The sequence below is a fragment of the Phaethon aethereus genome (assembly GCF_964289735.1).
Source record: "Phaethon aethereus genome assembly, chromosome: 2".
In the NCBI taxonomy this organism is placed as follows: domain Eukaryota; kingdom Metazoa; phylum Chordata; class Aves; order Phaethontiformes; family Phaethontidae; genus Phaethon; species Phaethon aethereus.
The window spans coordinates 20,450,380-20,474,884 of record NC_138582.1 but is presented as its reverse complement, the minus strand read 5'-3'; the positions used below and the strand labels follow the sequence as shown (position 1 = coordinate 20,474,884).

Genomic DNA, 24,505 nt, shown 5'->3' with positions numbered 1-24,505 from the left:
ACCCATTCAAAATCTTATACTGTTAGTATGACATTTTCTGTACAAAACACGTTATCCTCATACGTACTTTGAATGCCACAAGTTAGGGATAAGGTGCAACACCAATGGTTATCACAAGCTTAGTAGAGACACCTTGGAAAAAAAACCATGATGACAACTTAATCTTTGATGCTTTCATATGGTTGTTTTGTTTCCTGCATTAGCCAATGGACCAGATCAAGTCCTAACTTACTGTTAGTCAAGGTCGCTTACAACCCAGATCAAGTCTCCTGTTGAAGTACTTTGCTTATAACCTCTTATTTCCAGTGTGACTGACAAACAAGTGATCTATGCTCCCGCTCCTTAATAAAAGGAAGTCAACTTTCTATCAGGATGTATGAAAAGTTACTGAGAAAAATGCAAGTTAAGGAATCTAGAAGAATTTTATGCCACTGAAAAAGACCCCTTTCTTATAATTATTCTGACATAACTTCGCTTTGAAAAAATGTCTCACTTGTGAAAGTATATATATTTTTTAAATCAGAATAAAATGAGCCTTGGTTTTATATTAAAATGACATTGAAGAACACATATGGGTTGGTAATTTCTGTTGCTACTGTGATTTTACATTATGGAAGAAATTTATGTGGTTTCAAGAATTTGCACAGATATTTGTTCTGATAATAGAATTCAACTTGTATATCATAAAAAATGTCTTCTGTAATAATTTGTAAGACTTACTACGTGAGTGACTTTCAAGGTATCACCATCAAATCTGCACAAGCTTGCACTATCTTCAAGAAAAGCATCACATTCTTCTAATTCTTGAGCATTACAAGGTGGGCTTTCCTTTTCAGGGTTTGGATTCTGAAATAAAAAGAGAATGAACTACACTGAAAATCTGAGCTACTGAACATATACATATGAAAGTATAAAAAATCCCTTTTCATAACAAAAAAAAAGTTCAATAGAACAGGAAGAATCATTTGCATACCCTTACATACTTAAAGATCAAGCTATTATATACTTATTCAAAATGAACAGAACCATTTCTGTTGTGAAGGAGAGCGTGAGTGGTAGGTACAACAAAATCCATTTCAGTTTAAGGAAAGGTATGTAAGCCACTAAAACAGGGACAATAAATTCCCTTCTGTAAGTACGAAAAGTACACGATCCTGAAAACCTATGCAGGTTTCATAAATTTACATCAGTGTAAGCTTCTTTTGGATTGCTATTGGAAAGGCTATTAAAGAATGAATTAATTCATTTTGTAAGTAGCTCTCAATACGTGCCTCCTTCTAGCTTTGCTAATCATTATTTAACATTAGTAATGTTGTTATGCATATTTTTCAATGCACTTAAAGCAAAAAAAAAAAAGCACACTTTTTTTTACATTCCACAAGTTAAAGAAATGAAAAAGCATCACTTTTACTAGTAATTCAAGATCAAGATATAACAGTACAGTATACACAGACAGCTTACTTCTGCTAATGACATCTTCCCCGGATAATTTTCAAAACAGCCAAGCTATGTTACTTTTGTGATATACTTAAAGAATTTCAGAGAGAGACCTTTATTTAACAGAAGGCAGAAATATACACTTCCTCATTAAGTATGAATTAATGGTATCTTTTTTGTGCAAGAAGCAACATCTTGACAACCAATATAAGATGAAAGCTGAGGCCAAACACAATGTGTAAGGAAAGATTAGACAGAGCACTGACTCAATTCATCTGACAGGGAGGAGTTCTTGAGTTCCTGTGCTCGTTTCTTCATCTATTTCAGCTGATTATTAAGATCCTTTATTTTGGTTCAGTCCACAAACTTGAAGGAGATCAAAACAACTTTTTTTTTAATTGCTAAGACAAATTAAAACAAAAAAACCCATGAAGAGATAACAAAGAAATGTTCTTAATTGACAAACTAGGAAAATTAATTGTCATATAATGCAGGCTAATGCACAAGACTTAAAACAGGGTATGTGTCTCTTTAGCGGCTAGACTTTGGGGTTCACCTCTACCAAGCATTCTCCATGGTCTCTGGTTTACTGTTTCATCAGGTGCCTTTTAAAAAAACCTTCCAAGTAAACATTATTACACAAACAATTGAAATAACCAAAAAGAATACATGCCTTTAATATACATATGTAGCTAAAGTTGCAGTATAACAAAACATGTAACATGAATTTAAATAAACAGTTACCTAAGGAGAGATTTTTTTTTCACATGATCATTATTGCACACAAGCTGAAAAGTTGTGACAATAAAAAAAATAAATCATCACTTTAAGCTCAGTATGAGTTGCAAAAGAAAAGAAATTTGAAGTTCCCAATAAATCTATGGTTAAAAGATGTACTACGAAGTCTTGCCCACAAATAGTGAAGGAGAGAGGAGGGAAATCAACTTAAAGCACTAAATAGAATTTATTTTAATAACACTTTTCAGCCTTATTAAAAAAAGTAATAATCCAAACTTAATATATCAAGACCCATAGGGAGTCACACTTCACAGAGGAGATGCCATTTTCTAACTAAACCAAAAGTGGAAGAATCACGCAAACAGCAGTTAAAAGTTACATTTTCTTTTGTTTTACGTAGACTTCCTGTAAAACACTAATGCCCAAAAGTTCATGAGTCATGGTTACATTTTCCTAAATTTTCTTTTTTAAAGTGTCATTTACACTCACAGTCTGTCAGTCAAGTACAATATCCCTAGGAAGATGATATAAGAGTGTTGCTAACCTACTGATAAACAGGAAACAGACATCCTTCAAAATTACTTAAATCAACTGCTTTAAAACAAACTGCCACACCATAAGTGGTGGGAACAAAATTTATTTTCAGTGTTAAATCAGACTTATGTTTTGTAAGCTAAATTCAGTCCCCCATGAAGATGATGTTACTGTTCAAAGTATATTCACAACTCTGGTGACATTAGTTTGTTAACAATTTCAGCTAAAAATGAATGTAGAGTTAGGATTCTGAATAGTAAATGAACTGATGAGATATGTCAATGAAGTGCAAATTAGGATATCAAGAGAAGACAACAAGCAAATGTACAAAAATTTTAAATGTTTATTTTCAACTCCTTACCATTACTTCAGAGGTAAGATGCATCAGGCTTTCAGTTATTTCAGAGCGTTGGGAAGAGTCTATAATGAATTCCCCTCTTGTGTCACCAACTATTAGCTCTGGCCACCGGGGTCCCTCATTTTTCTTAATTAGAGAAATTTCCAAACTAAAATGCAAATAGAAGACAGAAAGTAGTACATGAAAACACTGCATCCATTTCTCAGATTAATCAAAAGCTTTAAATGTAGCTTTGAGCACCTCTCTGCTCCAAAATGAATTAGTAGTGAAAATCACATAAGAGAAACCATTAGCATTCAATCTATGAAATAAACTATACTAATGGAAAATATTCTAAAGAAAAACTGATGAAGAACATGTGATTTCTAAAAGCCTAAGAACAAAGAGAGTGTTTTCATGTAAGTGTCCTCAGAGTCTTCAATGTAAATGCAGTTTCCCCTGAAGCAGTCTTATTAAAATATTTTTAAATACCGTAGGATATCACCTGTAAAGAAATCTGTTCAAAGAGTGGCAGAATTTTACTACAGAAGTTTATTTGAAAGCTAAGTAGTACTTAGTAGGGCTACCTAAGTGTGCACTACCTTTACGTAACATTTAGGACAAAAATATTTGTATTTTATAGACCTCAGAAATACTACAACAGTTAATTATCTACATTGTATATCTAAAAACCTATCTCAGAAGAGATATAATTTCTGTATCTTATTAAAAAAAAACCCCACAACCAAACCTTAAGAGAACGTGGTATAACCATTAGGAATAACTAACTAACTAAATAGAAAACAAGAGACTTAGCCCAACGCACCAACACAGCAATTCCATTTAACTGCTGCATTAGACCAACACATGGCTATAACGCTAAAATGATAGTTAATTATATTCACTTTTTAAATACGCTTATAGGGCCTACAATGACAGTCTTTTACCTGACAGAGCAGGAAAATCTTCTACGTGATGAATTACTGCACCATAGCAATAACTATTCGGTGAACTCTGAATCAGTTTCTGAAACAATTACATTGGTAGTAGAAATAGCATACTTTTACAGAAGACATTTGGAGCATGTTTTAGACTTTTAATCAACAGATTTAAAGTGTACCAATATTAAGAACAGAGTGCAACTTATTATGTTGAAATGTGTAATTACTATTTCCTATTAAAATAGAAGACAGATTCATGCAGTATTGCTCATTTGAATGAGTAATAAAAAAATTGTTACTCAGCTGAGTTATTTTTCACTGATATCTAATAATCAATAATTGAAAAGTCACATTTTAGTGGATAGTATTACTATAATCTATATACAAATATTAGTCCCTTTATTTAATTCTTTTGGAGCACAAATACCTTTTACAGTTAACCTTTTGGGAAAAAGCCAAGATTTTTGATGAGGGACACCAAAGGAAAATCATAGATTATCTGAAGTTGGAAGGGACTCATAAGAACCATCAAGTCCAACTCCCTGCTCCTTGCAGGACCACCTAAAACTAAACCATATGACTATCAAAACAAATTGGAAAAAAATTTTAACTGGGACTGTCTTGCAGAAAATGTCACACTAGTTTTCTTATTATAACCAAATCTCACAACGTATAGACACCTATATACTTCACAGAAAAGTTCAAACAATGCATTAATGAAAAATATTGACATCAAGCTTGTCCAAGCACCCAGAAGTCAGTATTATATCTAACATACCTTTTCTCACTTTGTATTTTAAACTATTATAATGGCAAGAATAACTACTGCCATATGTATTACATACAAAGCAATACGCAAAACTATCATAAGAGACAATCTCTCAAACATGTAACACTCTTCTCCCCAATCTCCACAACTGGAGAACAGTAGTGAAAACATATGTATTTAAATGCTTTAATTTGAAACTGTAATGACTTCCTTTCCATTTTTTCTACTTGAAACTCAGACTTAATGGTGTCAGAAAGTTATGGTTAATATAAAGCCTATTTTTCATGGAGTCTTCTCAAAAGCCCTCCTTAGATGACCATATTTTCCATAACATTATGGTTGGGAACATTACTGTGCCATTGAAATAAATCTGTATTCTCCCGACTGCATGTTACTTCAGGATTATAGGATTAAAGTTTGTGCATCTTAAAACCTCTCAGAGGAAACTAAACTGGAAATTCTGCAGGAGAAACTCTGCAGGAAACTCTGTGGACCAAAAATGCCTAATGGGAGACCCAAGGACAGATCCAAACTACACAAACAGTTACAGATTTCTTTTTTTTCATATCAGTAGGCTTCACATATGCAGAAATAACTTCTTGAACTGGAACTCTTGAGACTGGAAAACTGAAGTGCATACACTCTCATAAAACACGTATTAGAAAGTTGAAGGGGATCAATAAAACCACCTGCCCTGCTCTAAGGCTCTACCTGGTAAAAAGTGCAATTTTCCTATTGTATGATTACCTTTATTAAAATATATTGCATTCAGAATATCTGTAAACACAATAAAAAAATCTACAGCAAAAAGGGAAAAAAAACCCAAAGGAGCACTGATTATAAAACAAAGGCAAGACAGACTGAAAGATTCTTTTACAAAGTTGTAACACTGAAATTTGAATCTTGAATTGCTGCAGTCAAAAACAAGATTTCCAAGAAATATACACGGTCAAAGGGATAATTTTTCTTTAGAAGAAATCACTAACTACAGCACAATCATATTTTATTACCAGATGCACAGCAAGAACCACTTCTAAACCACTAGATTATTGGGAATTTCTTTCAACACCTGTACATTTTCACTCAGAGCAAGTATTTGGTGACCGTTAATCAAAGAAAGCTCATAAAGTAAAAAAGTCAGTAAGAACTTGAAGTTTTTAATTTGTAAGTTTAGTTTATGGAAATGCAAAAGGGACTGTAATTCAAGTAGCAAATATTGTTATCTGGTATTTCTCTATATATTTTTCAGAACCCATAGTGCTTCAAAGTAAAACTATATTGGATATTAACGATTGGTATTAGAAAATAGGAGGCCAAGCAGAGAACAAGAGAAACACCTTGGAAATGGACACAACTAATGCATTCCCCCCACTCTTGTCCCACGTATTGATGGTAACAGTATAGCTCTCGGACCTCAGGAGCTTTAAGGCAGAATTTTTCTTAACTAAAGAAACTCTTGATCCTTAAATCTAGTAAATAGATTTAAGTATTTTTGTTGCACTCATGTACTGGCTTATGGCTGGGATAGAGTTAATTTTCTTCACAGCAGCTTATGTGATGCTATGTTTTGGATTTGATTTTGCTTGGATAAAAGATAAATATGCTTAGTGATATAGGCAAGTTCATATTCTGCTAAATTTATGTCCTTTATCACAGAGTATTTGCAAAACTCTCCTAGTGAGAAAAATTACTTTTTATCTTATTTAAACTAAACAACTCTATTTCCACAGAAACTCCTTTCTTCATATATTTTTTTCAGATGATGACACCATATATGGAAATTATTCTTTAAGCAACCATTTAACCAAACCTGCTTGTTTCAAGAAACAGTGGCTCATTACTTTATCCTAGGAGAGAGCAAAAGCAGTAAATGTCCAAATACATATTATATACTGACAGACCTTGCTGCTTTTCTTGTATTTGTGGGAAGATCTAAGTGAAATTCCATCAAGAACCATATCTGAACAATGAAACTTGAAACAGTTTTACTTATTGACTTATTTCCTTGCATTCCCCCTCCCACATCAGCCTATATCCTTTTTCCCCACCCTTTATCTTGTGTTTAAATAATTTTTTTTGGTTCAGGACTTAGCCTATGGTTCTGCATTTACAGAATGATCAACACAAGGTGCTTCCAGTCCACAACCAGTGTTACATGTCACAGAGCTTGTGACAGACTAAACCCCAAGGGGTGGAACATGACTCACTGAACAAATCCCTATAATGGAAGATCCCTGGTGGAGATGGGCAAGTGGATGCGCCCATGAAGCTCATGGAATAATGCAAAGAAGCTGACCTTATCTCAACGCAAAGGATGGCCTTTGTTTTGGATATACAGTAATGACCAGTTGAGCAGATCAACCTGTTTTTCTCCTTGAGTTCATTAAAAGAGTGTGAGTATCTCCCTGAGTTAGCCAGACCAGCATGTAGGGAGTGAATACATACATCAGCCCAGGCAGAGTGTAAAACTACACAACTAACAAAAGAATTTGGAAGAGAGCAATGGGCTGGAGCTGGTTTCAACCAACGTATTCCTTCCTGGCAAGTGGGGATGCCCAGCATTGTGATGGTGAGTATATTATAGAGACTGGTAATGGGAATCACACTGGTATTACGACTAAACTGTGTATTGCAATTGCTATATTTTGCTAAGTGTAACTTACATTTGATTCGAGTTTTCGGTGTATTTTGTATCACTAAATCAGAAATCCCATGTAACATCAACTGTCTTCAACTAAGTAAATTTGATCATGACACCCTCCATGCATGGAATATCTAAAATAACCTGGTCAGAGAGTATTGGGACTCTGACAGAGCAACACATAACTGTTGTTAAGAAAGCTGCAGCTCACAGTCTTATTTTGGTTGAAGTGAACAAACCAGCACAGCTACCTTCTATATCCAAGTATCTTCTAGATCTTAAAAGGAGTACTAGAGGTAGTCAGTTAAAAAAAAAGATTAACTTTTCATCCTGTAGCCCACTACTGCAAATATGGCCTGCAACAAGTTTATGAAAAAAACAGAAAATGAAAACTCATAAACTGAATACTGTAAGAGATGCTGAAAAACAAATTATTTAAGTTCATTCACCCTACTACTCTGAACTCCTTTTGTGATTACACATTAACTATAACAGCTGTGATATTAACTAAGGCTACAATAACCACAAAATGTATAGATGGCCAGCACTGGTTAGAATACTTTATCTGTAGTGAAGAAATATTTGAGTGCCTAGATTCATAGATATTACAGAGAATGCCTGAAGAACCTGGACAACCCTATCTTGCAATAAGACAATACATATCAATATCTGATAGCTGTGGATTCCTGCACAAATCCCTACTTGAACATGTAAGAGACTAACATGAGACTTCTAAATAATGAAAGACATCCCTAGGTTAAATAAACAATGAGCTGAGTTACAGACTTTAAAATGTATGAACTTTTCAAAGTTCAGAAGTATGATCACAAAACTCCTAGAGCAGAAAATATTTTGTCTGTTCCAGGCTTTCAAACTCACCTCCCTCAGGCAGACAAACAGAAACCCACCACCGCCATCGATGAAAGAAGCTATAAAAATTCCAAGATACTTTTACAGGTAATATGGGCTTAGGGTACAAAGATGAACAAGATCATTAACTACTTGGGTTTTTTAATGGACATACTGCATTTCATTCATCACAACTTAATTCTTACTTTGAACCATTTAGGTGCTGCTTGAGTTCTAGCTGTTCTGACCAGGTAGCACAAGGGGAAGAACAACTGCAAAAGATGAGCAAAGACTTTCAATCCCTCTTGTAAGTGGAAGAATCATGCGGAGTATGTTTAGCGGTATTTAAGCAGTCAACAGCGCTCTCAGTTCATGTCCTACAAGGTAGGACAAAGTGGTGCATATTGAATGCTCACTGCGCCTGTTAACCGCAACAAAGAAAGTGGCTTGTAACACAAGCTTTGAGCTTCAAGTCTCAAACAGAATCCTAACTGAGAAGATTACACTTCCAAATATACACCGATTTCACACTCCCTTTTACATGTGCAGAAACACATATGAAAGTGAATCTGAATACTTATATAACCTTCCAGATATGAAGACTTTTTATTAATGCAAATGTTGTATATAATTTGCACCCACAAAAAACCCTAAAACAACTGTATCCTGGGCTGCATCCAAAGAAGCGTAGCCAGCAGGTCGAGGGAGGGAATTCTGACCCTCTATTCCACTCTGGTGAGACACCACCTGGAGTCCTGCATGCAGCTCTGGAGCCCTCAGCACAGGAAAGACATGGACCTGTTGGAGCGGGTCCAGAGGAGGCCACAAAAATGATCAGAGGGATGGAACACCTCTTCTGTGAGGACAGGCTGAGAGAGTTGGGGTTGTTCAGCCTGGAGAAGAGAAGGCTCCAGTGAGACCTTAATGCAGCCTTCCAGTACTTAAAGGGGGCTTCTAAGAAAAATGGGGACAGACTTTTGAGCAGGGTCAGTTGCAATAGGACGAGGGGTAATGGTTTTAAACTAAAGAGGGTAGATTCAGACTAGATATAAGGAAGAAATTTGTCACAACGAGGGTGGTGAACCACTGGCACAGGTTGCCCAGAGAGGTGGTAGATGCCCCATCCCTGGAAACATTCCAGGTCAGGTTGGACGGGGCTCTGAGCAACGTGATCTAGCAGAAGATGTCCCTGCTCACTGCAGGGTGGTTGGACTAGATGAACTTTAAAGGTTCCTTCCAACACAAACTACTGTATGATTCTATGATTCTTGTTGACGAGATCAGTTTAGAGCCCTGCAGAGGCTCTACTAACGATATAGAGTCTAAGTAGAAAGCAAAATTAGATGTCCAAAATTAGGTTGCAGATCTCTACCAGAGAACTGAAGTTCTAGCACTAACAGGTTTTGAAATACATGTATTAAAAAAAAAAAAAGACTATGGTTTAGGGAGCTCTGAATTCTTTCCCCCCCCCGCCCCGCTCCATTCTTTCATGCTTTTATTTCAGAAAGAAGGACAACTAAAATTTAGTTCTCAAATAAAACCATGAACGTTTCTATTTGAGGTCTACAGCATGTTAAGTTAACACAGATTAAGTTTATATCATGTACATAATGTACAGTGGATTATGATAATATAAGAAAGAATTAAGAATTTAAGTCAAACCTGAAGAATTTCTGCTACATTATTAGCAAAAATATCTTCTGTTTGTGGAAAGCTGAAGTAGAAGAGACATTATTAACTAATTGATTCTAAAATCTAGTGTGAAAAAATAATTATTGAACCAATTAACTTTACTCTGCTTTTAAAGCTATGTTTATCATTTTGATATCTGGGTCTTTTTTTCTGAGTATTTGGAAAAAATAAAGTTTTTCATTAGTACTTCAAGATATTACTGAATATACTTAATTTATCACCAAAGTTTCATAACTAGATGATACACTGTCTTTATGGAAATCATTCTCAAAGAGAATAAAAAAAAAAAAGGTAGTCATACAGACATGGATGGGTTAATCTCCAGTAGCTCATATCACCAAATATTGTTTTGTAAAGATAAGTGACAACATTAACTCTGGCTGCCAATAAACATAGGCAAAGCATGTGAAAATAGTGTGAGGAGGTTAATGTTATGAGCATCAGTGTACCCCTAACATTGCACAGAACTTTGCTTCACAGCTCAGTAGCAGAAACTCTTAATTTCCTGGTCTGATACAGGTATAGCTGTCAGCACAAGAAGTTATACGTAATGCCTTTTTTCTGAAATAAAAGAATTGATTATTTTGGAAAGGCTGTTCTGCATTGTAGAAAATAGCTGGTCATGTAGCTTATAAGAAAGTAACTGTACAAGGAGGGGATTACTTTCACAATTAGCTAAAGAAACAGTATTTTGAGACAGCATTGCAAAAGCCAGTGAACTATTTTCAGCAGAGGAGATAGATTCTTGTGAGGAAGGATGCAGGGTGTAGCATTAAATGAGTCCATTCCCAGTGGGGCCACAAGGCAGAGATATGGTACACACTTTGAAATCAATTCCAATCAATAGGAAAACTAAAACCCATATACAACACCTTTTATTCTCTCTAATTATCCATGTGCAGCTTTCATGGTCCACAGACGAATAGAGTTTTCCTTCCATCAAAGGAGGCTGGTCTTTCAGTGTAACACATATGTTATCAGGGGAAAAGCGTACTTTTATATCATCCTTTGTGATGTCTTGAGGAATGTGAATCGTTATTGTCACATCGTCTTCAGTCTGCTGCCAGTAATAGAGAGGGTCTGCAACTGGAAACATGCAGAAAAAATACAAGCTAAATTACAAATGCTGTCCTAGATTCCACAGCATGCAATACTGGGAGATACAGAATAGAAGTTTGTGGAACAGTGGAAATTAACTTTTATTCTGAACAATTTACAAAAAATATATTCTGATTATAAAATGGAGAAATATTTTTTAGCAATCAAGTCCATTTGTGTACCTCATCCGGAAAGCAATTTATATTCATATCTGTACTCAAATATACTGATAGAGTTATACAATGGGCAATTAATTATTGCTTAAATATAATCTAAGTTTATTGTAGCATTACAAATTTGGTAACAAAAAAGTAATTAAATACACTGAAACATTAATGATTAAGAATTTGGTTGAAGAAACATCAGGTGCAGTGGTACTGACAAGCTACTGCATGTTCAGAAGTATATACCATTCAGAGATGTGAACATTTTTTTCTTACCTATTTTGTCACAGTTACCTACACTGACTATTCAACAGAAATTATTTTAGAAGACCAAGTGGTCTTCATCTGCCTCAGTTGATGGAGATGAAAGAAAACCACCTGCCCAGAGATAATGACTGACTTTGCTCCTGAGTCTAGAATCCACCTGATGTAGCAGTTTAATAATCAAGATAGACAAGAAATGGCCTTTTAAATACAAAAGGAAGGCTATGACAGCAAGACTGGGTAGTGCACAGTTGGTCATAGAGAACACAAATACAGGTGAATTCATTTTCCAAAGAGCAATCTTGTACATGTTACCTTCCTATTTAGAGGAAAAGTAAAGTACGGATAGACCCTTTGGAAGCTTGCAAGTTGTCACAACACAATACAAGATTTTTTTGATTTAAGCTTCATGTCAGCAACTACAACTCTGGAAGGACTCTTACCACTGTTGCCTGTTACCACCAGTTTCCTGTTTGCAATGGATCTGTCTCAGTATCTTAATTTATAAGAAAACTGAATGACACCGAAAAAGTAGCTTAGACTTTCCCTCTCCCCCATCTTCAAGACAGCCTTCTCATGATGTCAAAAATGTGCACAGGAGACCATGAGAGAACAAATTATAAACCAAAATACCAACGTACAACTTAACCGACTCAGTATTTCTTTACCTATTGTTGTAAACCCCTACAAAAATTTGGAGTTCTATTGCTAGCACACTTTGTTTCATTATCTGGTGTCTATTATGCCTGCAATTTTATACAACCATGCAACTAAAATGATAGACTACATTAGGTTCAGCAAAAGGCAAATTATCTCTTAAAGAGGTATTAGACTTCCCTCTAAACTAGGAGTTCAGGTTTCAGTACTTTCTCTACAGTTAGATTTCTGTGCCATAAGAAGTTTTCTAAGGTATTGCTGCAAACAGCATTCCACACATTACAGATTTCCGGGCTTTGGCAACACCATATGTGCCCATACATGCATGAAATGAGCTATGCTAAGAGCCATACAGTGCTCTTTATTGTGTTTCTTTAATCACACCTAGCACAGAACTCAAGCAGCTCTTAAAATCCTTCAAACATTGAACTAGCTAATTCAGGTGACAACCGCATAGACATTTCCTTATGGTGCTCAGTGCACCGAAGAAGTCCTTTGCCTCAAGATTTACATGTACAGACTATTCTTAATACAATTACATGTACAACGTCACAGTTATCACAGTGTGTAACATTCATACATCCAGAAAATTAATCTTTTCATATCGTTTCCCAAACAGATTTTTGCACCACTGACAAAGATTGTGCTAGTATCATTCAGTTAAGATTGGTTCATTAACCTATGCCTCATATTCAGAAGCAAAAATCAAATCTGAAATAATACAATATAACTACATAAACATACATATTACAAAGGTCAGTGGTATTTAAAAACAACAACTTTATTAACAGGTTTTTACATACTTAATTTTTTTTTGATCTTAAAGGAAAAAAAGTACGGATGCTTTTTGTTGAAGTTTATTCTTTTCTCTGAACTGCTCACCCACTGGAGACAAGATAATCTTTTACAGGATTCTCATTTTTTAAAAAGAAAAAAGGTGGTGGTTTAGTTGTTTTGTTGTTTGTGGTTTTTTTAATTTAGAAAGGCAGGAATAAATTACATATCAGAGAGCTTTCTGATGAATAACTATGGGGATGTCAATGGGTGCCACACACTCATCTAGGAAGACTGGCTTCTTAATCTGAGTACTTCAGCCAGATGCCTGAATTTAGCTGTTACCTGAGTAATCCAACTAGCAAATACTTACTGTAGTTCTGTTTGCAGAATATCCTTTTTCTTAAGACAACAAAATTCTTTAAGTGTCTCCTATCCAAAAAAAGCACCTCATATAGATTTATGCAACTTCACAGGGTGAAAACAAACAAAAAAAGCCAATCTGACCTTACAAAAACAAATCTGGAACATACCTATTAAGACAAACATTTATTGCTAGCATATCCAAACAGATGCTACACTGACAAGCTATTTTCTAAGTCAAAAGAGAGCAGCCTATCATAATGCCATAATTACCTTTCTTTTCATTTGCTGCTTTTGCATCGTCATTTTCTTCTAATTTGTCCTCTTCATCTTGCATAAACTTGAAAGGTTTGTAGGAAACAATCATTAGACCATCCCCACTCGGCTCTATTGCTGCATAATGGGGGACTGATTTTCCTTGTAAAACTCTCCTTTTAAAGATTGCATATCTATGATCACCTATAAAATTAAAAAATATAAAATCTTAGTGTTCTAGAAGACAAATTATTATATGAGAATCTCATTACACTTAAAAATACTAAGCGGTTCTACCAGTTAAATCACAGTAAGATAGTTTAAAAAGAAATTTCTCTTCTGTTTTCCAATGAGTTTGTTAAATATGTAGACCCTAAAATTAATGTAGCATTGCCCTTTTTTCTTACTTCTTTGTTGATCACAGCTAGACCAGCAATTCACAAAACCACTCACAGTCTCTGTACAAACAAGTTTTCCAAGTACTTTTTGAGCTGCTGTAAGAACTTGAGAAGCAAGTTAAAGAAACTGCTGCTGTAAAAAACTCAAGAAGTAATTAAAGACCTTGTTTCTATCAGTATCAAAATTAAGAGTTTTTGCAAGATAATTAATGAGATCATATCACAGTTTTCCCAAAAAGGTAAGCTAATTTCATCCACAGATACTTAAAACAGACACTGAAGCATGGTGTCTTGCATTCTTTATAGAAATCATCATATTTAATGTAAGTATATATGGTCACATTGAACAGATAAATTACCCTTTGTCAAACTTCATTAGGATAATACATTAATTAGTAGGTATTAATACACTAACAAATATATTTTTAATGTGTTGGTCTAAAATTAACTGAATAACTTCATACTCTCATATTGTAGGAAAACCTAGAATATGCAGTTTTTACTTTTTATGCTACAGTTCTCATATTTATCTCATCCTAATTCCAATCCCATGACACTGTTAACTGGAGGCTAAAAAACCAACAAAAAACCCATATCCAGCTCTAAACATTTTGAAAAGTACAACAGACATTAGTGAGAAATAGTTCTATATAACCTTGATTTTACAAGCTAAACAGCAATTGCATTTCATAATATCAAAGTAAAGTTCGATCTTGTTTTCCAATTACATTAAACACACAGGTATAAAACTTTACTTCCTCCTGTCTTCCAAATGTTTGTCAGAACGTAGGTCTACAACTGATAACTTGATCTCAAAATATAACTAAAAGTTACCTATATAAAATCCAAGCTAAAGTTTTGGGGAAAATAAATATCAGAACCTGAGGAACAATCAACTTCTAAGACAAAGAATAAAAGCATGGGTTTTGTTTTATTTTTTAAATGTTACTCACCAGTAATATTAAACACTTACCCTCTCTGCTTATCTCTACAATTGTAACCCATTCCAAGGTAATATGAAATCCACTGCCTTTTGTGTCCAATTCATCTTTTTCTACCCTAAGCAGCAGCACAGCTACTGAATGCGTATCAGATTTTACAAATGAAACACTGTGTGCTATAATAAATGGACTTCCGAGTTCTTCATTAAACACAATCTAGAAGACAAAATCATAGTAAAAAGGCAATCAGTTAAATCTGGAAGTCTTGCTCTCTCAGAAAGCAGCGAAAGGCTTCAGTGAATGTCAAACAAGTTAAAGTTTGCTTCCCACAAACCTCTCTGCCAATATGAATACATAACTCTCATATGTTTCTGGTTTCTCCCTCCTTGGCTATCAAGCCACTGTTTTAAAATGCTTTAATTATTACTGTTTGTATTATAAAAACATTATTAGGGACCACTGCACAAAGCCCTCTGCATTATGGCTGTTTACTACTACAATAGAGAGACAACAACTCATGAACAGAACAAGATCCATAAAGACAGCATATCAACTGGGAAAAATAGTCTCACACTCAAGATGAATATGCAGACGTTTCACCAAGGCCCTCACTACTTCTCTAGACACCCCAATGTCCTGAAAATCTTTGTAGGTCTTGACATGTGCAAACGAGAAGGTAAAAAGGTCCAGTGCATTGCTGCCAGTGTTTAATCATCGACCAGTACTGAGGGGAGGGGGGCTTGCTTTATTTGGCAAATCTTTACAAAGAGATTCAATTTTCCTTCTCTAAAAAGTTTTATGAAGGGGATTAAAAACCAAAAACCTATAACTATATGAAGGAGTATAATATTAATGTATAGGAGGAGCTAGCGTGAGAAGGTTTTGAATTTTTATGTATATGGTTTGAAAAGTCCATCCATACTTGGATGGGACTAGGTAGGCAGAGCAAGTACTATTGTCATACTGAAAGGCTAATAAGCATCACTGTAAACATGAAATAATTTCATACAGAAGGACTGCATGTCTCATAGCTTGAGATGTTTAACAGTTGGGACCTACAGCTAGAAGTTTTAATTCTAGAAACTATGTGTTTCAGCTTTTCTCAAAAAAATACTCATTCAGCAAAAACCCCAAGAAGATAAAAACAAAATTTATCCAAACAGCAAAGAAAAAGAAGAAGAAATAAAACACTCTTTATTTGCTAGAACATTAACACAAGAAAATGAAAGACTAAATGACAAGGAATTCAGACTGCAGTGTCTGAATGAGTATAGGCTCAATCCAGCTGTTGTTACTGGAACCTGATAAAGTTTTTACGATTTCTGAGGTTGGGATGTTAACATCAGTGTAAACCACTGGGTGCAATAAATACTCAAAAAGTGAATTTAAATGGTGACAGAACCTCAACACAGAAATGTCATGTTTTTGTTACACTAACAACTCCAAAGCAACTTATTTATGTACCTGCATTCTCACACAGAACAGAAAACCAGTTGGTATTTATTACCAACCATCCAAAGAACAGGATGACCAATTTCCTAGTTACTGAACTCTAAAGTAGGGGAAGGAACTAATCCATCATGCTGAAATCTTCCACTTCATGACATACACCTGAGTTCCTGCCAATACTGAAGCCTCCTTGATTGCATAGGAAACCACACTCTATTAAAGAAAACAGATGCAAAATGTGGGCACTTTATACCAGATTAGTCTTTCATTAATAAAGAGGAACTAACCAGAGACCATGAGATTCATAGTAGCTCAGGTAGAAATGTAACTTAATTATATTTGTTGTGTCCAAGCAGGATAACCAATATACCATTATCATTGTAGTAAGATCACGTTGATGTGGATACAAAAAATGTTCCTTATCAAGACTCTTTAAAAGAATTAATCATGTAAAGAATTTTATCACAAGAAACAAAAACATACTTCATCTACAACCAACGATCTTAAATAAAAATAATAAGCACCAACAATTTTCCAGAGCTAAGTGCACAGTATGAAGATTTTCCCTACCAGAGAGGTGGAAACAATATTGCTTACGTTATACTGGCTCTGCAGGTAACCCTCAGGGTTACTTATCAAAACTTTTTAATCAGCAGTTTTGTTTAAGTTTTATTCTAGTCTCTGTGGATGCATTTTTAAGATGGGGCAAAATAAATAGTGAATATTTCAAGCACAATTACATCTACACAGACAAACATCACACAAACCAGAAATTTCCTAACTTAAAAACAAAAGTAGCTTTTAGCTTGGTTGACAATAACTTCAGACTTTTTTAAAAAATATATATTATTCCACAAGACAGTTGAAACAGCAAACAATAAAAGATGGGGTGAAAAAAATCCTAGACAGACACATATGAATAGGGAAGGGAAAAGGGAAACAGTTTTTAGAAAAAGTTCAGGTAGACAAGCACTTAGCCACCGATTCAGAAACACTTTTAGACAGACAGATTCTTCTTCAGTCAAAGGAGATGTTCCCTTTCAAACACTTGAATCTGAGATATTTTGTGCTTAAAGAAATCAGTAATTTAGGCATTCATATAAAAATAATGATTTTCATACTTGATCACAATCCCCTATCAGTGATAGAGTCATGATTTAAAGCTTAGTTCTTCACAACATTACATACATGCAATTCTCATATGAAATTCAAGAGTAGGAATTATTTGGTAGACCTACAATTCTTAAATATGTTAATGCAAGACTTACCTCCCACTTCTCAGATGCACTGTTTCCACGCTTGCCTGATTTAATCAAATACAGTCTTCCTGTACCATCAGAAAGGGTTACCCATGTGGAAGATGAGAAGTGTATTGAGGCACAAAGGCGATCGTCGTAAGCTGTCAAGTCTGTAGGTAGCCTGAAAACTTCTCTTGGTTTTTGAAGAGCAGTGTCCTATAAGCAAACAGTCATGCAAAAAGACTTTATGAGTATTCATCAATTTCAGTAAGTATTACAGACAAATTAAGAACAACAAATCTCAATAGCAATTCACCAGTTTGTTTGTGCAGTTGAGCACATTTGGAAAAAAGTGGGTAGCAAACATCATTCCCACGTATGTGGAAAAGGCAGTGGAATTTTATCGAGTTGGTTTCTCTTTACCGAAAACTTGAGTGTTCTATAATTGCTATCTCAGGACTCAATTTTTTTCCTTCCATTTTACAGCACTAATTACATTTTTCATTAAAAAAAGGCTTTTCACTTCTTTTCCCCAAGCATTCCCATATAATTAATCACTTACCTCAAATAATTCTAGTCCCAGTGAAAATGTGGAGACTTTAAAAGAAATGAAAGCCGCAGAATTGTACTCAAACTAGTTCACCTTTAAATTAAAAACAATTTTAGCCAATTCCCTTACACAACTGTAATTTTCAAGCTGATATTTCTCAGCTTTCTTACAGTATTTTATTCGGTAAGTTAGAGAAGTAATAATTGTGATTAGCTAGAAAAGAAAAGCTGTACTAATTCACATCATATTTGCAAATAACTTTTCAATCACACTACGCATCAGGATAAATTTATTTAGCATACTATATCAGTGGTTCACTGTAATCTTCTTTGTTTTTAAGCCAAACTACAAGCATAGATAGTTTTTGAGCATAAACAGACACTACAGTGAACAAAGTGCACAGATGATACGATTCTCCCGTGAACAAAAAAAAAAAAATATATGGAATTTTTTAAAACTATACATATCACTAAATACTACCCCCAAAAAACAAAAAGAAAATAGCTACTATTCCCTACTGTATAAGCTTTACACAGATCAGCCTGACTGAATAATAGTGCAAAATAAATGTTCATTTCATCTATATTTCTAGTAATTTTTCTCAGAACTCCTGCTTTAGTTCAGTGTTGTTGTCTTCATTTCCTGATAATTCTAACAGAAGAAACTGCTTTTGTGCTGTAAATTGGATTTTCAACTGTTGTCATTAGGTACCAAGGCATGTCTTCCAGGACATCTTTTAGCAATTATCCTTTATCTTGTGCCTTCACTCTTACATACAGCCCTTTCTTTGCAACTCTCTGCTCGTTATTTGGCTTGCAGAATGCCAGCAAGACCGTTGCCTGCTTAGGACTACTATTTACATCCCTTTTGTGAGCTGAAGTAATCTCTGAATATCCAAGAGGCTTGTTAGGAAAAAAAAAAAACCACAGACCAAACCTTTATGATTTGAAAAGAACTTGGCATCACAGTTTAAAATAAAGTCAGGACATGCTATATCAGCAATACAGCTTGATCAGCTACTCACTAAGCAGATCAGGCTGTGGCATTAAGAGCACAAATAAAATATTCTTACAGAAAATGTAAGATGCAGGCTGGAGATTCAGGAACATCACAGTCACAGAAACACTGAAACAGAACTTAATTGCTTGAAGTTTTTCAACTGAACTAAGTAGTTGCTAACTAAAACATGCTGGCAGTCTGTCACAAGTGGGGCCCCTCAGGGACTGGCACCAGGACCCATGCTGTTTCCACATCTTCATAAATTACCTGGATGATGGGATTGAAAGCACCCTCACCATATTTGCTGATGACACTAAGCTGGGTGATGAGGTAGACATGTCACAAGGGAGAGCCATCTTGCACAGAGACCCAGACAGTCTGGAAGAGGGGGCTAGCAAGAACGTTGTAAAGTTAAACAAAGACAAGTGCAAGGTCTAGCACCTGGGAAGCAATAACCAAAAAGAACCAGTGCAGACTGGAATCTGTGTGGCTGGGGGAACAGCCTTGCTGAAAGGGACCTGGGGGTCCTGATGGACAACAAGCTGAACATGAGTCAGCAGTGTGCTGCTGCTGCGGCAACAAAGACAAATTGGATCCTGGGCTGCATCTGCAGGGGCATTGCTAGCAGAGAGAGAGACATGATCATCCCACTCATCGCTTGTCAGGCCATACCTGGAGTGGTCCCCACAACTGACAAAAGACATGGTCAGACTGGAAAGGGTACAAAGGAAGGCGATGAAGACTATCAAAGGGCTGGAGAACCTGCCCTATAGTTGAAGGACTTAGGTCTTGTCTCTGTGGAGAAGATTCACTGGGGGACCTCATCATGGTATTCCAGTACTTAAAGGATGGCTACAAAGAGCATGGAGGCTCTCTCTTCACAAGAAGTCACATAGAGAAGACAAGGGGCAACAGGTAAAAGTTGCACCAGGAGACATTTCATCTCAACATAAGAGAATTTTTTTAAAGTGAGAACAATCAACGACTGAAACAACCTCCCCAGGGACATGGTAGAGTCCCCATCACCAGAGGTTTTCAAGACACAACTGGGCAGCGTGCTAGATAATCTCATCTAGGCTCCTTTTCCCATGGAAGGTTGGGACCTCAAAAGATCATATGGTCCTTCCAAGCTGGACTGTTCTACAATTCTAAAACAAATAGTGGACACTAACAATTTAATTCAAAAAGAAAAAAAAAAATTCACCATCTTGCCCCTTACATGGAATCACAGACTTCAGGATCTGATCTGAGGTCTCCAAAAAGGTCTTTCAGTAATAACAAAACTAATTCCTGTTGTTTCTGTTCCGTATTTTAAAGAAATATTTCTCATGAAGTTATGGTCCTTTCCTTTCATCTCTCAGATAGTTTTATATATATCATAAATAAAACTAAATACAATGCATTTCATAGGTATTGTGCAGGCTAGCATACCTACACATATTTGAGCAAATAAACAACCATCTCTGGAAAAAAAGGTGCCTGACTGGCCTTGACAGATCAACATCTCCCTTTTAAAAACAAACCTATCTTCTTAATCCAACAACAAATGGACTATGTTGAGAACATAACTAATGGTCATAGAGCCAATTAAACTATTTTCAGTTTTATTTTACTAGACTCATATCCAGTCAATTGATCTACAATTATTTCAGAAGCTCCACAAATCAGAAAACTCTGCTTAACAACAAGGAAGTTGTTCCCTTGTTACTAAAAATCTGCATTAGTGTCACTAAAATGAAAATATATTTAAGTAGAAAGACTTATTTTTAAAAATAGAAAAAGATTTTGAAATAAAAACATTACAGGAACAGTTTTGAAGATACTTACAACTATGTAAGAGGAAGTACGAACATACAGAAGCATATTTTTGTATTGAAGACCTGGGGGATAGGGGGAAACAAGTGTTTATCTAGTCTGTGCCACACAAAATGCACTCTCTTACTATTTTAAGGGTGGGCATGAGGCTAAGAAATAGCAATGAAAAAGTATCAGATTAAGCAATGTCTCATTATAGTCCCTGGAATTTCAGCCACAAATTATTATAATATTTTCTAAGCATCTCCTGTCTCTTTATCTCCACTCAAACGATGGACAGCTTCGGGGGGGGAGGTGGTGGAATCTTCTATATACATATCTACTTCTAGTAAAAGAAACTCACTTATACTGATCTATGAAATAAGGCAGGCAAAAATATACATACAAAGCATCACCTTTAAGAGACTTCTCTGCACCTATGCACGTGTACGCAATACAGAAAGAGTACATTTGTGTATGCAAAGCACACCGTGGCCTTATTTGTTGAGAATCCTCTATTTGAGGGGATTATCAAATCCTTCATATTTTCCAGATGTTATTAAAATCAGATATGCATTTAAAACATGTTCGAAGGTAAGCAAGATAAATTGGATTTGCGTAAGCACCATTTTCATAAGCAACAGCAAAAAAGACCAGATGACAAACAGATAGTCTGCTTGCCTTTTGGGCCTACTTGAATTTGTATTAGAGATTACTGTGTACTACAAAAAGGCACAAGGGCTATTATGAAACCTGCAATGGAAAAGACACAAATGTGATTTTTAATTATTGGAAGCATTCAGTGTCACTTTGTAGATTCTGTTGCATCATTATGCCTCTTGAACTATTCCATCCATTTAGAACACATTCAGGAGGGGTGAAAAAAACAACAAAAAAATCAAAATCCCATGCATCCAGTCATGTAAAGAAGAAACATCAGCCCTGTTAACAGTGATTTACAGAGCTATACTATGTAACATTACAGAAGACCACGCTTCTATCAGCCTTCAAGTGAATCACAACAGTAAGCTTCAAATAATTTCGGATGCAATTTTTTTTTTTAAATTATCAACTATCAACTATTTAATCTTCTAAAGCCTACATCAAATTTATCAGCACAGGTTTATCAGAGCAGAAATGTCAGGACTCAGTACATCTGAAAAAAAGTGAAAAATAATCTTCATTACACATTTCAAAGCCTCCCTCTCAATAGGCAAGAAAGGAAATGCTCTTATTCACAACTTTTCTGTTCACTTATTTAACTTATTTAATTTTAGACATTTATTAGAATAATCTCTAATCACATTCCGACAATGAAAAGGATGGATTTACTCGAAGCTGAAACAAAACCTGTCTTCAAAACCCTTCTGTGTCAGATTTGCTTTTTGACTTACTGTTTCTCTGTTCACCAGCTGGTTAACAGGGGTTAATAGTAACTTCCTACTTCAGAAGTATGAGGGGATGCTGAGATACTATAGTCACATATTATACTAGTAAGAACTGGCTAAAACAACTATAGTAATCTTAACAGAAGTCAGATCTACTCACTGTAAGTTTAAATGACAGCAACACAGTTTCTTTAAGAAAAAAAAACAAGATGCAGCTTCTCATCAGACCCATCTCCCTTCACTTCTCTACTAAGATCCTTCCTTTGTTTAATTATTTTTCTCTCCCAAGTGACCCTCTTATCTCTTCTACTGACCCTTAATTCTAGTTCTACCCACTTCTATACTTCTTGCCAGCGTATCTGCTTCCTTTCCGCCTCCATCGTTCTGTTCATCTATTCCAGATTTCACTTGTGAGCCTTCACCAAGACAATCACCCCTTTCCTTTCAGCAGCTCATTTGCCTCACCTGTCTATGACATTAACCCTGTTTTTGAGCCTTTTAAGCAGCCCAGGTTTCAAATTTTTATAGAAAAACTGAGCAAACGGTTCCTCCACAGGCAATGTCAGTCAGACCAAGCCAGGGTATACTCTGGTTGCTCAGGATAAGGAGCCAATGCACAGGTACAAGGGGCAAAATGTAAAATGCAAGCTTAAAAATTACCTCTACTGTTCCTGAGTCCCTCGCACCAGGCTCTATTTAAGTAAGCATATCTTAGCTTAGATGGTTAAGTAGTGAAATTTTACTTAGCTTCCTTGGCATGCCTGTAAGATTTAAATGCTTTAAATTTTATTAAGAAATTGTATCGTTGCAAACTCAGTTTGCCATACTGTACAAACAAGCAATATTTTATATGAGATTTAAAATAACAAATAATTTTCCAAGGAAAAAACAGGGAATGAGAAAAGACAAAACATACCAGAAGACAAAGGAAAAAATAAAAGTTGTAAGTTATATGGCAATTTCAACAAAGTAGCCATAACAGATATAAAACTAGTTGTTATAATAAATCAAAATATCTAGGCACTGGACACATGTCTCTGATGAAAAATGTCCACACACAGCATTCTGAATAATGAAGAACCAAGTATTTAAAAGCCTGATACAGAACTCTCAAAGATTCTGTTGTTCTTCACTTTTAATCTGCTTCCTTATTCTCGCTTGTTTCAAACAGAATTCCCATGTTGTTTCTGGTGCCACTAAACAGTTGTTCTAAGTTGAAGTTAACAGAAAGTTACGGAAACAGCATTCCACAGCTATTTCTTACTGGAATTCAGAAAGATGAAAATATAGATACCATTAAGGATTTTAATTAAGTGTGAGAAGAGTTATAGTTGCAATAATTTCTCAATTCCATTATTTGAATATAAAAAGAAACAAAATCATCTTTGCAAGAAGAGCTGAAGGTCGAGAAATCAAGTCCAAGTATTTAGCTCCTGGCAGAGAAAACTTTGAATTATTTTCCAACTATATTCCAGTATTACAAACATCAAGCAATTAAAAAAGTCAAGTCACACGCAAAAAAACCCACAAGAATCCAAAACACCCAATTCAGTAATCCTGTCACTTATACTAGCCTTTGGGTCTTTAAAACAAAGTATCGATGCTGGCTTATTGAATGAAAGAAGTCTGATAGCTATAATAGAAGAATGTTAAAGCCTTTATACTGTATTTACAGCCAAGTTAGGGGAACAACTTTCTCAGCCTGGTATAAACAACTCACTTGAATACCCATCCACCAACTTAGAAACTGCTCATGTTGATCACTTTTCTTTTTCAATTATGTTTGATTTTGAGCAAGTGGCAAGGTATTATCTCTACTTTCTGCTTTCACAGGTGACATTTTTATACACCTAAATTGCAGGGATAATTCATGATTTATGGATAACTAACACACTGCCATACTAGAATCAAAGTTACCACAGAAATAGGAAGCAGAACTAATTAGAAAGCCTATGTGTTCTTTCATTTTGGATTTAGGATTAGCATGTTAACCCATTCCATCTTCTATTTTAAAGACATAAATTTTAATTGTGGTCTTTGCTAACTTGTAAGCTATACTTGGCTGAAAACAATATTATCTGTAATATACATTTGACTAATATATTGCCAGGTACATTTGTTGATGTTTCTGAACACAGAGTCCTTTTTATACATACACAAACATGTTTCCTTTGCAAAACAACACTGTGTTGTGTATTAGGACACAAGATGGAGGCTATTTATTTCACAGTCCGG

At 35.3% G+C, this 24,505-nt stretch overlaps 1 protein-coding gene across 1 annotated transcript in view; it reads right to left on the bottom strand.

The window, feature by feature from the left end:
• The window catches only part of NUDCD1 (NudC domain containing 1), a gene marked incomplete at both ends in the record, with an annotated part of 46,674 nt that overhangs the window by 11,458 nt on the left and 10,711 nt on the right, over positions 1 to 24,505 (bottom strand). The window contains 6 exons of the mRNA XM_081996854.1: positions 721 to 846; positions 3,071 to 3,215; positions 10,811 to 11,018; positions 13,532 to 13,717; positions 14,885 to 15,068; positions 17,570 to 17,755. Coding sequence (XP_081852980.1) covers positions 721 to 846; positions 3,071 to 3,215; positions 10,811 to 11,018; positions 13,532 to 13,717; positions 14,885 to 15,068; positions 17,570 to 17,755 — 1,035 coding nt within the window. The remainder of the gene's footprint in view (positions 1 to 720; positions 847 to 3,070; positions 3,216 to 10,810; positions 11,019 to 13,531; positions 13,718 to 14,884; positions 15,069 to 17,569; positions 17,756 to 24,505) is intronic.